Raw genomic sequence first — 18,823 nt, forward strand, 5'->3', positions numbered from 1 at the left:
ACTCAGCTGTAATCAACAGTCATGTGGCAAAAAATCAGTGACTTTTCAGTTGAACTGTAGGAGGTGTTTACACAGAGCGGGTATGAAACAAGTAGAGAAGCCAATTGCTACATACAAAAAATGTATGTAAGAGAATATCTATAGTATGTAGAGTTTATTTCCAAGTGTTAATTATTCCAGTAATAACACCTGTGAGCATTTGGAAAAAGATTGTCCATCTTGAGCCCATTTTTTTCAGAATTACGGCATCATAACTGCATCATCCTGCACAAAACACATTTCTGAGTTCTCTCTACTCCTATTCATACTTGTTCTGTTACCATAGAGCTTCAGGCCTTTATATTGCAGTGAGAAAAATGAGCCTGTAGTGAGAAAAAACATTCTGGAATTGCTTGGAGTTCAGAGAGATAGGAGTTGATAAAAGTCCAAAACAAAGGAATGAGAAGGATGAACACTGTTATTACATTAATCAGGTTGAAATATTAACATGAATCCAAATAAATACTCGTTGATCCATTTCAACATTTAGATTATCTAAATGTTATGCTTTTGTTTGTACAAAAAGAATGAAATCAAATAAAGGATCAATTGATGGCCATGTCTAATGTGTTGAGGATAGTATCAGTCAACTTCACAGCAATTCAAAGCAACCTCACGTCATTAAGTTGACTGTTTTTGGGATGATAATCTAGCAGAAGATCTCATAGGTGCAGAAACTCTCCCAATAGGCACAGGTCTCTTAAAAACAGATATGTGTGATATGCTCTGAATGTGGAGAAATCTTGCTGAAACACATCTGATCTCTTAAAGTCCAGGGTTCGGTGCACGAATGAATCAAAATGACTTAAAAAGATGCCCCAAGCCCATTTAAAGAGATTATTTCCTCAAACAAAAGCCACAAAAGGGAACAGAATGCTAAATCAGGTATCTATATGTGTGTTGAATCAGCAGGGATAGCATTAAACGAGACAAACTGACATAGAGGAGAAGAAGTATTTGAAAGCAATACAGACGCCTGAAAGCCTAACTGCATTATATTCCTCAATTTTGTGTTTTTCTATACATAAATAGACATTTTTATTATAAATGAATGCAGAAAACGGAACAAATTGGTGCATAGAAATCTGTCAGATAGCACAAAGGAGCCCCAGATTCTTGCTTTATGCCTACCACCAAAAACATTAAAACGAAATCCACCCTCATGATGAGAATGCTGCTGGTGTATAAATCCATAAGCAACATGTTTCACCAACATACCAGCCACAAAAACACAGAGTCATCCTTCTGCACTGTGTGTGTGTCCGGCCTCAGCACTGCAGGGAAGGTAACTGGCATAAATCATGTGCTGCTGACTCAGATGTGAACACATTTTCAAGGGATACTGGAGTGGGTTAAAGTACACACACAAACACATCTTTCAGAGCAGTTTGATTTTCAGCAGGTCTATTTTCTCTGTTTACTCCAGCAGACCACAGAGATGCTATAGGTTAGAGGGAAAAAAGAAAAGAACTGAGTGGGTTTGTGCATGTGTGATGTGGGTGAATGAAATAATGGAATCGAGGTTTGCACACGTGTACGTTGCGTGCGCCGACATCTAAGCAGCTTCTTTAGACTTCGTGAGCCGCGGCGCTTCTTTAACAAATCTGTGAATTGAAGGAGAGCTGCTCACCTGAAGAACGTGACAAAGAACTGCACCAGATCCATGAAGTTACTGTGCTGCGAGAAGGCGATCTGTTAAAGACAAAAACAGAGAAAAGAAGGACAATCAGAAATCTGCTTTAATAAGGGCGATTTTAAAACAAGAGCTCAGCATTATACGCTCATAAACACGAGCGCGTGACCTTGTGGAAGTGACAGAAGCAGGGCAGATGAACACACTGTGCAGATTCTGTGTCATAATATCTCTGCAGTGTGCACAACATTCAATTATTGTTTTCCCTTCCTTTATTGTACCCACAACTTCTTACTCTCAACACTGCCAGTCTGTCTGCTTATCTGGGCTCCAGACTACACGTCTGTCAAAGAGACAACAAGCGAGGAATCGAGCCTCTCAGCTGCCCACTGCCTGCACAAAAAAGCCCCTCATTCCTGCACATGTGGGCAGAAATCCTCACTATGTAATCATCACAAGAGCAATTGTGCTAACGACATCCTGTCTTAATCAAGGTTGCCAAGGGTAACATTGGCACTGGCGCACCACCTCCCCACCACCTCCTCTTCCTCTTCTTACGCCTACAACCCCCCACCACCCCCCAAAAACACCTCACAGCGAACCCGTTCCTGCCATGACACAACACTGCCCCTCTCTGGCCGCTCGGAGGTACTGCAGCTTCGTGCCCAGAGCAACATTCCCCTCACACGCTTCTTCTCCGAGGTTGACACCTTGGACCAGAACTCATCACCGCTCCTGCTTATTATTCCTCAGCAAAGCCGGGATTTGCATACAATTCCTCAGGGAAAAAAACGGGGGGAAGAGAGAGGAAAAAAGACGACAAAAGCTGGAAAACCCAGCTGTGTTCATGTCAGATTAGTCTATGAATACTTAATATGTGATGGAGAATTACAGTACATGCATGGGAAACAACCCCTGATAGGTCAGGCTGTGAATAAATCTACTGTGACTCTACACAAGAACACGACTGGGCGGGAAGCGTCGGCGTCTGTGGTGAGTTGACAGGGGGTGTGTGTGTGTTTTTGTGAACAGCCTAACGGGGTCTAATTTACTTGTGTAGTCAGCACCATCTGGATCGCTAATGTGTTGCTGTTGATTACTGTTGAGCGCCGAATCCTCAGTGTGGTCATTTTGCTCCAGACTGTTGAACACTGGAGATTGTGTTCAGGGTGCCAATGTGCACAGAGAAAACTTGGAAAAAAGATGTCATCAGCGTAGATATGGGTCGGTAACTGACCTAAGTGAACAGTGAGTGGTACTAATGCTGTCGAGATCAAGCTAATAGATGTCAAATATACCATCAACTGTGAGGCTTTAGCAAGTATCTTTACCACAACAAAAGTTACTTTCATTATCAATTCTTTTCTCTTTTGACCATTTAATACACTTTATAACATCTTTATAGAAATTTCTTAGAAAGTTATTGTTTTGGAATGCTCTTACTTGGCTAGTTTTATGGTTTTAAACAGCTAATGGCAGCTAGACTATTCCTGTAATGTTGAATATTTTCAGCACAAAGTGGAACATGTGTCCGGTGGATGGTGGATTTCGCCAAGGCTGCCCCCCTTGTATCCAATCCTGTTTGGGATATTCATGGATGAGATCTTGAGGTATGCCCAGGATAAGGAGGGTGTCTGTTTTGAAATCCTCAGAGATGTGTTTCGGCTTTTTGCAGATGATGTGATTCTCTTGGCTTCAGAGCACATTAGGACAGTTGGGAGCCAGGAGTCAGGACCTCTAAATCTGAAGCCATGGTTCTTGCCAGAAAAGGGTGGATTAGATTGCTAACTCTGGGTTTGGGTGAGTTGCTGCTCCAAACGAAGAGGGTAGCTGCCCCAAATGAAGACGGTTCCTGCCCTCAACAAAGAGGGTTGCTGCCCCAAAGAAAGGGGGCTGCTGTCCTAAACAAAGGGGATTGGTGCCCCAAACAAAGATGGTTGCTGCCTCAAATGAAGGGGCTTGCTGCCAAAGACGAAGAGGATTGCTGCCCCAAACAAACGGGGGTTGCTGCTCCAAACAAAGAGGGTCACTGCCCAAAACAAAGAGAGTTGCTACCTCAAACAAAGGGGGATCTCAGGATCTTGTTCACATGTGACATCAATATGGAGCGTGAGATGGGCATAAAGCTTTGTGCAGCATCAACAGCATTGTGGAAGTTAGAGACAGCATTAGAAGGTTGGAGCAGGGTTGTTGCACCTTTGCACCAAAAGGTACCAGTTGAGGTGATTCAGCATCTGATTAAAATGCCTCCTGGGTGACTTCCTACTAAGGTTTTCTGGTCACATCCAACTGGGAGGAGACCCAGGTTAGACCTAGAGCTTGATGGAAGGATTACATATCTCATCTGGCCTCATCTCGACCTAGAAAAAGCTGTAAAACATTGCTGGGGAGAAGAATGTTTCAAATTCCCTGCTTTGCCTGTTGACCCGACCCCAGATAAGCAGAAGAACATGGATGGATAGACGCCTTAGATCCATTATTAATGATCCATATCTTGGTCAGGATACTTGAAGATTTGGTTTTAAGTGATGGAGGCTGTCGAGGTTGAATAAGACTTAAAATGCATCAAAAAAATACTGAAAAATAACCAACCATCCAAGATCTAGGACTGAATGTCACGCTGCAACCAAATAGGTTAATTTCATTGAGATACATAAGAAAAAAAAGCAGAAAATTCTCAAATTTCAGAGGCTAGAGGGAACAAGTGTTATTTTTTTTAAATGAATAAAATACTTATTTAGTTGACTTCTGTCCAGGTTAACTAAAACTTAAACTACATTAGGAAATACTGAAAAATAACAATCCTAAGATCCCACAGATCAGTGTTCAAAGATTCAAGAAACACCAGCTGATACCCAGGCAGGTCCAAACAGCTGGGTTAAAATGGAAAACCATGTGTTGGAAAGTTTGGACAACATTTTCTGTTTTTTCTTCTTTTCATCACTCTCTTTTTGACATCATAATTCCCTGTGGCTCCACTTTTCTGTCTGCTTCTCTTCCTATTTTTTTTTTCAGTATAAGTAGGATTTTAAAAAAAAATCTTCTGCTAAAGAGCAATTTTTGGAGATTATTCAGAGTTTCTGAGAAGCCAATCAGGTATTGGCAATTAAGAGAAAATCGTTTGGAGGGAACATTTTACTTCCTGTGCTCATGAATGTAACTGGGAGGTAAAAAAAAAACATGAAAGGATTAAAAGGGAAAAAATAAAGCTGTCAGAGATTGTATGAACCTGTGAGTGGCAGCGATTATTTTACAGAGCAAAGCATAGAATTATCAAAGAAGCCTTGTCAGCTGTTGCGCTGAGACCCGCCATGCTTTGCGACGGCGGCCTAACAAAGCCATTTAGGTGATTAGAGATGTAGAAATCTCTCTTCCGAAGACAACGCTGACTTCTTTACCACAAGATAAAAACCCCAATGAACTGCACTTGAGCGTCGTGTCATCGATGCCCTGAGTCCATTTTGAGGAGTACAAGCTGGCTGTCACTCCGAGGAGATGTGCGATAACAGTTATTATAGCGGCTAATCTCCAGTGTCTGCCATGTGCGGCGCTTTTGTCACCGAGAGGCAGGCTGATGGCGGCGGCGGGAGGCCCGGGTGACGCTCTCGTTATGCGCCCAGCAGAGGGTGGCTTTTAGGGGGCCGCCGAGGCTCTCGCAGCGGGGCCTGTCAGCCTGCCGCCGGGCATTAAGACGGGAAATATTCCGCCTTTAATGGCTTCTGACAGACGCTTGAACCACACTGGAGTTTTTGAAGGGAAAGTGTCGTTATCAGTGCTAAAGGAGGGCTGCTCAACAGGTTCCAGCAAAAAAAAAAAAAAAAAAAAAAGAAAAAGGAAAAAAAGGACAGCAGGACGCAGAATTTTAAATGTGGTAAAGCTGGATGGTGTGTCAAAAAGATACTGTGGATTTGTAGCTTCTAAGTTTGGGGACTGTAATAGAAAACGTGATTAATTTGAACAGAAGCAGTTATTTTTATATATGATAATATGTTCAAATCTATTTCTAGGATTCTGCATATTAATGAAGAATCTAGTTATGCTACTAGTGTGGCAGCCATCCTCTTAAGTTCAGACTAAACGGTCACACCAGCTATGAAACTGAATCAATTACATACAGTTTTTTATGATTTCCTAATGATAAATCTAACTCTAGCTGCTCCACAAGGTTCTCATTTTTGTGTTTCAGTGAAATTCTTTGACATCTAATGAGCAGATTGGTGCTGATATTTATTACAAGCCATTTTGACTATCCAAAATTAAAATCACACACATAAACACATCATTTTGATTAAAATGTCTCATAATTTCTTTGTACTTTAGCTGCATCAACAGTGTGTAAGAAATGCTCCGTGGGTGTTTTTGCATTTTTTTATCCTGTACTTCAACACAATTATTAGTCATACTAGTCATAATAAACGTTGACAAACATGATGTTACTTTAGCGCGAGAGCAGAAAAATCAGTTTGAGTTCATCTTCAAACACTTTCTGGTATGGGTCAAAACTCTACTGCAGCCCAGCTTAAATTTAAAGGTATCATTTGTATCACAAGTTATGCAATGAAATATAGATTTATTAACAAATCAGCCATCTTGAATGCTCATAATCAGCCCAATAATTGAATTTTCAGACAAACATGAGGCATCTGGACGCAAATTCGATATTAAGAATGACTAATGCAACAGATTGTCATATTTTTGCATTTTTCAATCCTTGACATCAATGTCGTCATGGTGGCTAGCCATAATTACAGTGGAACTCATCTGGATTTTTATTTCACATCACTGTAACGTCATTCTGACCAGTCAAAATGACAATTAAAGCTCACTGGGATTCGGTTTGGACTGATCAAAATCATAGTTGCAGATATCTCAAACTTCACAATCACGGTCTTTCATTTAGATATTGGTCCACTGAAGCATTTTAACAGTGTTAGCAGGAATAATGGCAGCTACAGTGGTGGATAAAATCATTAGAAAACCAGGTGAAATAGAGGGAGTTCATTAGCAAGAAGTTTGTAGAGAAATTTACCAGAACGTTTACCTCATAAACAGCGGTAAAACAGCTTGTCAGTGCGTTTGAAAACATGGCCACATTTGCCTCCTGCTTGCCATAGTTTCTGACTTGACTAAAGATAACTGCAGTGTCATTTCACCAAGTGAAAACTCTAATTTAAGTTATCCATAATTACACGCTGAGTAGACAGATTTCTATCTGAGGTATCTACAACATTATTCTGACTGGTTTCAAGTTAATTCAAGAATCTAAAAAGGACAATGCAGATAACTTAAATGTAGGAACATTAAAGAACTCTTGAACTTGACTTAGGACTAATCAGAATTCAAATGTTGACAACTTAAACTTGCCATAAAAATAAAATAAAAATAATAAAATAATAACCTTTATTTACAGAGCACTTTAATTATAGATGTATTTTTAATATATAAATAGTTAAAGAATAGTAATATTAAAAAATTTAAATTCCTGAGCTATTGTTGTTCAAACATAGCCTCAAATTTCAATGTGTCAAAAAAACAGGTTTATTATTTAAATAATTTAATATTTCAAGCTAAAATTTCACAAATATCTTCGTAAATATCCATATTTTGTGCTATAATATTTTCAGGCAAATCAGAGATAGTTACACAGAAATTGCTTCCCGCAGAATCCTAATTTATAACTAATTATCACTAAATTAAATCAGATTTTCAATGTTTCTCATTTATTATTTACACCTTGTTTTGTCTAGTATAATGAAGGAGATAAAATACAATCAACAGTTAAAAAAAAGAAAAAACCAGCAGATTGCATTTTATTTAAAAATTAAGTGTGTATGAATGTATTATTTTAAATATTCTCATTTGAATTTTACTTTTTCAACAGCAAAACTTCATTCTGTATATTGTTGATGACATGCATGGCATCTTTGTTGTTCAAATTTGAATTCTTTTCTTTAAAAATAATGACTCTGGGTTGTATTTGCGGCTGGTAAAAATCACGCTGCTCGTGTTTCTGAGCCTCCGTGTGGTCGCTATTGAGACACACCCATGAGGCAGCCGTGCACGGCCCAGATAAACACTCCAGCGGTCCACAGCGATCAGCGGAGCAGCCCAGCCAGCTGATAGCTCCAGCTGCTGCTACTCCACAGCGGGCTATTAAATTGGAGGCTGTTCTAATCTCTACCATATCATGACATGTTCACTAAGGCACGGAACAGGAGATCACAGCTCTTTAATGTAATTAGTCTGGGATTTGCGTTTCATTACAAACATCATTAAATTCAGATCTATTCTTCATCGGGAACGGGTGGAGAGAGGAAAAAGGGGGAAAAAAGGGGGTGTGAGAACTCCTCGCTGACTAATCCCGCTGGAATTGATTCTGCTTTGATGATCCGAGCCGCTCGCCGGTGATGAAGTCGTCACAGAATTCACTTTGACCATTGTTAAAGATCTCGTTTTGCCCGGGTCGCAGTAGTTACAGCAGCCTTCCCGTGGTGCTCTAGGTGGGAGAATCCCTCGTCTGTTTCGTGCCGAACGCAACAAGTGGAAGCGAGCCGTTTTAATGCGACTTCCGACCACGTGAAAAGCAAACAGAAGCAACCTTGAGGTGGTGTGGAGCGAGGAGTGAGGCGGCTCTGTTAAAGCCTGCAGAGAGAGCGAGAGCTTAGCTTGCACACAGCCCACTCTGAATGCAGCATGTGTTTCAACTTAACATTCCACTTTGCCCTTGCTCTTTCTCAGTTGCTGTTTATGAACCGTTTTCCAACACTCTGATCTCTGCCTGCCAACACTGGAGGACCCGCCGCCCACGACAACACACACACATCCTGCAGCCGTGCAGAAGCAGGCGAGGATAGCGAGAAAAAAGGCAGAAGAAATAAGAAGAAAGAAGGGCTGTTATTAGGAAGAGATGGGGGAAAAAAATGAGGAAGAGAAAGTGGAAAATGTTACCTCGCTGACGAAGATTAAACTCCATGAGTGCACAAGGAGGGGAAATGACACGGTGTGATTTAGTTTCAAGAAGCAGGGGGTTGATCTTCTATAAGATCCCACCCAGCAAGACAGAAGGTGAGGTGGACCAGAGGAGGCTGGGAGGAGGGGGAAGGCTGGTACCGGAGACCTCCTGAGGCCCGGCTGGCAGCAGCTGGAGCTCTGAAGCTGAGAAAAGCCCCTCACAAGGCAGGTCATGGAAGATGGAGGCAGGATTTCTCTCCCCTCTGGGCAGGAGGAGGGCAGGGGGAAGGAGCTCGAGTCGGGGCAACCAGTCAGATCCCTTCCAGAAGTGTTTGGGGAGGAAGCCGGGGCAGGCTGCACAAAAAGTCAGGTCCAGAGCGCCTCACGCTCCCAAACCAGCAGCGGCACATTCGCTGGCTGCATCAGGATGGTGTATCGCTGCAGCAGTTCATCACAAGACACATGCATTTTTCTTAGAACTCTAGAAGTCTAACTGAAAAACAAAGTCGCTAATGATGTGAGCAGCAGCTCCACATGTGCTTCAAAAGTTTGGGGTCACCCAGACAATTTCATGTTTTCCATGAAAACTCACACTTTTCTCCATGTGCTAACATAACTGCACAAGGGTTTTCTAATCATCAATGAGCCTTTCAACACCATTAGCTAACACAATGTAGCATTAGAACACAGGAGTGATGGTTGCTGGAAATGTTCCTCTGTACCTCTATGGAGATATTCCATTAAACATTTACATCTAGAATAGTCGTTTACCACATTAACAATGTCTAGACTGTATTTCTGATCCACTTAATGTTATCTTCATTGATAAAAATTGCTTCTCTTAGAAAAATAAGGACATGTCTAACTGATCCAAACTTTTGAACAGTAGTGTATAAAGATGTTGACATAAAGCAGTGTAAGGTTTTTCAAACTGGCTGCATCAGGTTTGTGTACCGCTGCCACAGTTTATCACATGATGCATGTACTTCTCTTAGAACTCTAGAAATCTACCTGAAAAACACAATTTAAAAAAAAAAAAAAAAATAGAACTTTATCCTTATATTGCATGTTTCCAGTCTTATTTTGTGAATTAGTTTTAATTTCTCGTCTAATTTGTTGTGTTGTAAAGCACTTTGTAACTTTGCTTCTGAAAGGAGCTTTACCAATTAAGTTATCCTCATCATTATTATTATGAAAAACTGATATTTGCTGAAAACTGTATAATCCCACTATGAATCTTTTGATTCATTGTTTTTCTGATGACTTATTTTGTTGTGTTTTAACCTTAACTCATATATTTGTTATTTTTATTGGTTAATAAATAACACTGTAGGGTCTTAAACTTAATATATATAATCTTGAGTGGTAAATTTGCACATTTTCCATTTTGGATTAATGTCTGTTGTTTTAAATGTGCTGTATACATATTTTAGTATTATTGATTGGATTAAGAAGTCCAAAAACTGCCTTTGTGATCAGACAAACTCACCCTTATTTACATCAGTAATAAATAAGCTAATTGATCCATCTCTGGTTACTGATTAAACCCTTAAAAACTCGTCTTTGTGTATCAAAGTTACACATTTAGATGTTTTTTTCCAAAAAAAAAAAAATTTTTGCCTTAAAAAGGCTCTTCTTCTTCTAAAATGTGCAGATCTATGAATTTCTGCTACTATCTTTGCCACTCGAGCACACCAGCTCACCTAAAACTTGGCTCAAACACGGTAAAACAACTCAAAGCTGCACAATGAGAAATAATATTGAAGTAATTAAGACATATAAGTTAAAATGTTAGAACTGGAAACCGATTCTGGAGAAGAATAATGATGCAGAAAGTCCAACCTTGCAAGTTACACAGGACGGTTTTGTTTTACTGAGTCATTGAACAGTGTGATTTTAAGGTGGAAATGCTCAGCCATGGTGTTGACTGCTTATTTTACTTCTTGTTGCATATAAAAACCACCATATAAGCATGTTAACAAGGTAAAATTTGAACTTTAACAGCTTCAATGTATTGTTTTGAAACAGTTTTAGGGTACTTGTGAAGTTCATACAGTTTAAAACCTCCATGTAGAATCAAAAACTTCCACATTTTGGTGACATTAAAACAGAAAAATAGCTTATTAGACACACTTTGCTAAAACTAATGCAGTCTAACACATCACCCCTGAAATAATTTCTATTTCTACAAAGCTGGTTTTGTTTGAAAATCTTCAATGAGGTGTTCAGGCTCAGTTTTATCGACTTTTTTAGACGCTGTTTAACATTCAGAGTCAGGTATTCGTACGTTGCTTTGGTCGCTTTGGACAAAAGTGTCTGCCAACTGAATGCATGTAAATATACTTCCCATAACTCTAAGTGGATTCCCACTGCACGGGCAGATAAGAAGGATAAAAGGTGTAAGTAAGTGGATATAAACTGTATTTCCATACTAAAGAGTTTCAGTGTATTTTTGTTCACTTTGAAAACAATCCTTGCAGTAAATGAAGTGACTGAATGACTTTAATCCCGTTGTAAATCCACCTGGTTGTATCATTGCACTGCAGAGGAACGGTTTTCTCTCCGTCGTCCACATGGCAGCGGTTCACCGAGTGCAGCCCCACGATTGTGGCTCGGCTGCACAAACACGCCGCCGCCGGCAACCGGGCGAGCAGATAAAGCGTCCCATTCACAACCCGCTGCTGCCCGGGAGCCACATCGAGACCACAGAAAGGCTCCTGCACACCGGGGGCAGGAAACCTCGGTTATTTACCTCCCGTCTTTGAAGAAGCAGGAGTTTAAAGCTACGTTCGGTAAATTTCCAGCGACGCACACCTGTTAGGATTGTTTGAAACTTTCGCTAAAGTGCGGTATTATCTTCTCCTTTTTCATTCTCTAGTCACATTTAATTCCAAGCTTCCGGACGCCACTATCACTTCTACTTTCCAACCCTGTCAAGCTGGAAGCGTCTCAATTTTACACTTTAGGAGTCAAATCTAACCAATCAGCTTTTGTTTCCATGTTAAACAAGCCAGTAAATGGATGCCGATTCTTAGACGTCAGGGCTGAATTTGTTATTGTGTCTGTCAGAAATACATTTGGCCAGTTAAGATGAATGTAACGCACGGTGAAGACGAGCAATGAGTCACTTTTCTGTTGTGGATTTCAGCTGTCAGAACAATTTTTACACAGATCTATCTCCCATAGTGCAGATGAAGGTAGGAAGGAGTGAAATTTAAAGTGCAACAGTCAGAAATCAGGTCTGCAGAATGATTTTTTTTGTGAAGTTCGCTTACTTGAATCTTAATGGGCCACGTGAAGTTGCTGACGTAGACGAAGAAGGTGATGTTGGGGCTGTTGCGGAAGTCAAAGTTCTCGTTGGAGAAGCTGTCTTTGAACTCCTTGATGTTGCTCCGGGAGACGATGGGAATCTCCTCCCCAGTCTGGGTGCCTGCTGGGGGACAGAAAGGCGAAACATAAAGGGATGGAGGGACGGAGGTGGAGGAAGGAAACGAGAGTACGGAAAATAAAAACAATAGGTCGATGAAGAAAAGGCAGCAGGGGGAGGAGAAGGGAGAGAAAGAAAAATCATAAAAGGTCAAAATAAACACTTGTTACAGACAAATAAGGACACGAGGAAGATATAAGAGCCTTTAACTGACACAGTAACTCTTAAATGCCTGCATTACTTTACAATTTAAATCCAAAGCTTGCTAAATTTCTGGAATAGCAACAGACTTATATAACAACCTATTGAAAAGCACTTTTTTTTAAAAAGCAATATTCACATCCAGTGTCAGCAAACTGCCACCTTGCCGTCACATTATTAAGGTGTCAGTTATTCTTGACATGTGAAATGTGAAAAGAGCCGGAGGTGACATCTTCCAACGGCTTGTTTTTGTCTGAGAAAAGCAGCGTATGTTTACAAATGAGACGCCTGGGCACCATTTGCATTTTTATGATCTCTGCAAACTGGATGCTTTTCCCACCACTCTGCACAGCGACTGTAGAAAGATGTTTCACCGTGCTGAGTGTATCTTCCAGCAACCTCTGTTTACTGTTTTTGAGCCATGTTGCATTTATTTTATTGATCCAGTAAGTCCTTTTAGTCTAAAGTTGTCAAATAACACAAAACCCGTCCAAAGTAACACAAAATTGCCCAAATTCACTGAAAATTGGTCCAAAGTAACAAAAATCTTTCATTATGACGAGAAAACTGTTCAAAGTTACTTATATCTTGTTCAAAATTACCCAAAGATTGTTCAGAATTACAGTATTTGAGTCATTATGGCCAATTGCAATCATTTGGAAAATTCTGAGTGTCTGTACATCATCTGTAGAAAGATGTTTCACTATGCTGAATGTATCTTCCAGCAACCTCTGTTTACTGATTTGGAGCCATGCTGCATTTATTTTATTAACCAAATGTCTTTAATTCACCCATAATCTCTTTAATTGGTTTCCATATAGTCTCTTCTCTGCTTTGTGTGAACACTGCCTGCAGTTCAACCAAATCGTCTCAATTTCTGTGATGTGACGGTTGATTTTATCTGACTAATTAACTGCTTTTTGGTTGTGACAATGAGTGCAGAATTTTTAAATTTTTTACAAAATCTGGCTCGTGCAAAGGGTGAATTTTGGACAAATTTTTAAATGAGACGAATTAAGTGATTTTTTTTAAAATTATGGTTTTAAGTTTAGATTTACTTAATATTCTTGACAGAACCAGGTGTTGCACATCATTACACCCATCAGAATGTCAAAAAATCTAGAGTTTTTTTCTGTTACTTCTCTGAAAAATGGTGCAATTTTGGTCATTTGTTTATAACAATAACAGGCCTTTCAAATCCACCAGCTGGTTTCAGAGAGTTCAGAGAGTTAAACTTGTGCAGAAGTTCGGCATAAAGAAATTAATCATCAACGTATGTTTCATATGAGTCAGTTCTGGCTTCTCAGTTGCATTGAAGACATTCATTTTCAATAATTTTTTAAAAATAAGACATTGATTTGGATGAAATATCCCAATTTCAGGCTTAGATTTGCTTATTTTTTCTTAAAAACCTGCATCTAACAGATGATTAGTTCAAGGACTGTCGGAAAGTTAAATATCTGACAATTTTTTTTTGTTTGTTTTTACAGTTCCGAGCTCTGATGCTCTAATGCTGTGATTTGTGCATTTTTTTTAAAAAGGTATTGTGTTATCAAAAACCCCGCCGGTAGATTTTAGGATTAAGAGGGTTAAACTCAACTAATTTAAAGTGTTTGTTGAGACTTACCAGTGAAGCTCGTCGCCCACGTTATGTTGAGATTGAAGTTCTTGGAGGCGTTTATGAACATGTCGAGATCCCGGTTTGGCTGAGGAGAGAGTGAAGACATGTTAAATTCAGTGGAATATTTCTAAATCACAATTTAACACAACAAAATGAAAAAAAATAATGCACAAAACCAATAAATTAAAAACGAATTAAGTCAATTTTAACCATTTAAAAGAAAGGAGATATTGAAATCGCATCTAAACAGGAGAAGCTAACGAAGCTAAATATTTTACTTTTATCAAATATAGTTTATTAGCAGGAACCAAAATGATTCTAAGAGGTCAAAAAGTGCCTCTTATTTTTACTGTAAATGCAGAGAAGGGACTTTAATCCCCCTTAATCTCTGATCTGCAGCTGCACAAACAGCTACTGTAATGCAGACGAGAGCATATTTGCACAGCTAATGGAAGACGAATTAACAAATCAAATGTTTGACCGGGAATCACTGATGAACACAGCGAGTACACGTTGAAAGTGAAGCTTTGATAACGTCAAACTGATGTAGATGAAGCTCTAATTAATGTAAACTGCCAGCTAAAGGAGGGTGATCATTAATGAATACTAACATTTGCTTAGTTTCAGCGCAGATGAGCTGAGTCTTTTATTTTGAAAATATTCCAGCTGTTAAATTGTGAAACTTCTCACTAGCATCTGTCTGCCCCATCTTCACTGAACATACATGAAATTACAAAACATGATGAAGATGTCACTTTGCGCGGCTTAAAAAACGCATTAATTTTCAGCCGACTAACATCGCATTTCTGCATTTGCAACCCTTTCAGAAGCTTCGTCAGGGGAAAAATACCATCTGGAACGTTTAATCAGATGCTTGCGTTTCAGTTTGGGCTCCAGATGCTGCGTCCAGGTAAACAGGACTGGACAAGCTTTTGTTTGCAGGGGAAACATGTGTGTGACAGACTGTGTGATGGGGCTAGTTCATGTCAGGACATTACTCTTTAGTGTAATGTCATTCCAGTTCCTCTGTGCTCAGCACTGGAAGACTAACTTTTACTGCTGAGGGAGTAGTAGTCAATATGTGTGTTATAATTAGTCTTGTTTTGTGTCTTATTATTCAGAAAACATGTGGTTTGTGGTTTTCATAAATGCTGGTTTTGCATTCTCTACTTCAGAAATGTAATACATTTCGATTTATGCAGTTGTAGGTTTCATTAAATTCAAATTTCTCATTGTGAATGTTTTATGACTATATACTGAAGCATTTTAATTGCAGCACGGTTTTCTTTAATAAGGAACTAACAATGAGGGAATATATGACTTTAGCACCATTTTAACCCTCTGAATCCCAAAACTAGTTGCTGCATTTGAGAGGTTTGTTATCTTTAAAAAGAAAAACTCCAGGTCCAGAAACTGTAAAAAAATATAAAGAATCCTTAGATTTTGAGCTTTGTGATGGGTGAAATAATGAGCAATTCACGGTTCTTTCAGATATATTAATTAAATAACAGCTTAAAATTAGCCTTTTAAAAAATGATCTTAAAAGAAAAGATAATATATAGGTAAGGGTTTGTAATCAGAAAACGATAAAAATCCCTGAAAATTTTCAATATATATGGGCCAAAACTGTAAAAATGTAGAGAATCCTCAGATTTTTAGCTTTCTGATGGATGAAATTATGAGCAATTAACAGTTCATTAGTAGATATATTAACTAAACATCAGCTTAAAATTGTCAAAAAATCACTATCTTTTTGTTTTTTTAAAAAAAAAGCTAAAGATTTTTTATTCTTTAACAAAAAATCACCCAAATTTGTTCATTAACAGCACCAGAAACTGTAAAAGTATAAAGAATCCTCAGATTTTCAGCCTTCTGATGGGTTCAAATTATGAGCTATTTACATTCTGTCAGATATATTGAGTAAATGTCAGCTTAAAATTGTCCAATAAAAAAATTTAATCACTTTGTTATCTATAAAAAACAAGAAGGTAAGATTAAGGTAAAGTTTTGGCATCTTTAAACAAAATATAGAGAATCTTCATGTTTTCAGCTTATTAATTAAATATTAATTAAATCTCACATTAAAATCGTCATATATATTAAAAATAGAAATACATAAAATAAAATAATTAATAAAATATATAAAAATCTGCAAAATTACACCACTTATCAGAGCGAGAAACTACAAAAACTGAAAGAAGTGTCTGATTTTCGACTTTCAAAAGGGTGTAATCATTCACAACTTTTGGTTTTGTCAGGAATATGAAGCTTAAAAAAATAACTTGAAAATAATTTTTAATCTACTTGTCTCCTTTTCTAAAAATGACCAAAAATAGACCATTTGTACTAATCAGATTTTGTTAAGAAACTAAAAATTCTGCAGTCTTTGTTGCATTTGAAAAGCCATTAGTGACTCAACTGCGATTAACGGCCTCATGACAAAAATTGAGGAACTTCTCGGTTGAACTGCAGGCAGTGTACACAGAACAGATAGGGGGAAAGTTGGAAAACAAAATAAAAATATAAATAGTTAAATATCAATAGCGTGTAGCACCTTTTTTTATTTTCTCCAGTACTGATAACATTTATAGCCTCTTAGAAAAATGTTGCACAATGTTGTTTTTTAAAATATTTATTTTTCATATTTTGCAAAACAAATAATCAAAAAAAATCTACTTTGTTCTATTTTTGTTATGATTTATGGCCTATAACTTTGTTAAACTGCATTTCCGAGTTCTCTCTACTTCTAGTCATGGTTGTTCTGTTTCCACAGAGGTGCAGCACTTTTATTATTATATTACAGTTAAAAATGAGCCCACAGTTAGAAAAAATGTGACAGGAGCAACTGTTTGAGGTTTAGAGGGTTAACAAACTTATGGAGTGTTTTAATAACCACCAAACCATCCCCATCACCTAAATGATCAGTAAAACATCTGGAGGAGAGTCTCAGGAACAAATGTGTGACAACAACCCAAGGAGAAGAAAACATCTTCACCGGGCAGCGACTTTAAAATCTTTAATCCTAATTAAAGCGACAGCTGCTGCGACGGCGGGGCATTCGCCGTCCGACACGTACCTCCTCGGGTGTGGCCACGAAGTTGATGGCGGTGTAGTAGCGGTCGTCCTCCTGCGACAGGCTGAAGGTGAACTGGTAGTCGATGAGGAGAGTGTCTGTTTGAAGCCACCGAGCCGCCGGCGTGGGTGTGGAGGGAATTACACAAGGAGGAGGAGGAGGAGAAGAATAACTCGATTAGTGCAGTTTGAAAGTCACACAAGAACATGTTTTGAGACAGCGCTGCGGGCAGGATATTATCCCCGTTCGGTTTCTATCCCCAAATTCTATTGACTTTCCTGGATGGACCCGAGGATTTCGGCGTGTTCTGTGAGGAAGGTCACGACAGAGGATGGCTTCTACGGCCGAGCGCCGGCCTGCATTAAACTACAGCTGGAGATCTACACAGCAACAATACCTGAACAGCTAACAGGAAAGACGTGCAGCTACTTGGAGTGAACTAAATCATGTCTTACTGCGTTTCACACCTTTTTTACTGGTGATCTGGAAACTTTAAATTCAATTTTCCCCGGCTTTATTCACCCGCACAGAAAAACCATTTCTTTTTCCATTTGCTAGCCACTTACTAAGCTGCTACCTTCCAAAATTTTGTGATCCTTTTCATGCAACATTTTCATTTTTTGGACTTTTCACACACCTACTGCAGCCACAATGCAGTTTCATTCATATTACAACAGATTTTCAAGAAATTACTTTTGCCAAGTTTTGTAAAAACCAAAGAAAGCGGCAGTTTTTCTTCTCCGTGTGTCTCTGCATATGTAAAAACACTGACAGAGATGCAACCAATGATGAGTTTCAGCATTGATTATCTTCATTTGTGTGTGAAATGACAGAAAACAACAAAAACAAGCCAATGGTGACCTTATCCGAAGCTTACTCTGGCTCAAAAATTCAATTTACAAACAAAATGTTTAGCAAATAGCCTAAAAAATAACCCCAAAAACTTAATGACTATTAAAAGTGTCGCCGCACTTTCATTTTCTGTTGTTTGGCAAACTAATTAATCGACTGATTGTTACAGCTCTCGTCGGAATTGTTCATAATTTCCATTAAAGATTACAATTTTAAAGAATATTTAAGTTGGAAAAGCAGCACAAACTCACAGCAAAAGATTTAAAACTTACGCTTGATTGATTCTCAGAAATTAGCCAATTAGACAGAAAAACTGCTTCGGCACAAGACATGGATACCATTTAATTCAGCTGGTAATAGAAATGCCGGGCAGCATCGTTCAGCCCCGTTTAGAGACAAATCGGCACAGTTAGTGTTACTCTGAGCTCTTTGTGGCTTCTTTTCTGAAAATCTGACAGCATTTTAATGCAACAGCTTCATGTCTGAATAAACCTGCTCACTTTTCTGTAAAAGTCATGAGAGCAATCTTCCAAAGTCAAATTGAGCAACATTTTACTTTGAACATGACACAAATCTGACCTGAATGTTCACATTAAAGGAAAAATGAGCACAAATGTCTAAACTTTGAGTTTTGTGAACTGATTTGGGGCGTTTCGTCCACATTTTAGCATCAATATTGGTCCAAAAACATCACACAAAGCACTTTTCTCAACAGTTTTGCATCTACTACGACTTAAAATGTGTATAAAAGTAAAACTTTACTGTGATGAAGATGGCTCAGATTAATAGGACTAATCAATAATGACTTTCAGCTGAAGTTTAGTTTGTAGCTTCCTGTTGTTTAGGACTATTTCCTTGAATTTATTAAATACGTCCAGCATTAAACAGCAACAGGATCCATGTAAGCATCTCCAGAGCAACAGAGAGCTGCACATATTTATGCACTTAACTTTATAAGTCACTTAGAACTATACACTTTCCCCACCATGGAGACATAATGAGTCAGGATCTAAATTCAAGTCACAT

The 18,823-nt window shown here is 38.7% G+C and overlaps 1 protein-coding gene across 1 annotated transcript in view; it reads right to left on the minus strand.

Moving 5' to 3' along the window:
* The window catches only part of atrn (attractin), a 205,906-nt gene that overhangs the window by 94,873 nt on the left and 92,210 nt on the right, over nucleotides 1-18,823 (minus strand). The window contains exons 22-25 of the mRNA XM_023271357.3: nucleotides 16,949-17,043; nucleotides 13,879-13,957; nucleotides 11,899-12,056; nucleotides 1,670-1,731 (exon numbers count right to left, since the gene is read on the minus strand). Coding sequence (XP_023127125.1) covers nucleotides 1,670-1,731; nucleotides 11,899-12,056; nucleotides 13,879-13,957; nucleotides 16,949-17,043 — 394 coding nt within the window. The remainder of the gene's footprint in view (nucleotides 1-1,669; nucleotides 1,732-11,898; nucleotides 12,057-13,878; nucleotides 13,958-16,948; nucleotides 17,044-18,823) is intronic.

The sequence above is a fragment of the Amphiprion ocellaris genome, chromosome 20, assembly GCF_022539595.1.
Source record: "Amphiprion ocellaris isolate individual 3 ecotype Okinawa chromosome 20, ASM2253959v1, whole genome shotgun sequence".
Taxonomy (NCBI): domain Eukaryota; kingdom Metazoa; phylum Chordata; class Actinopteri; family Pomacentridae; genus Amphiprion; species Amphiprion ocellaris.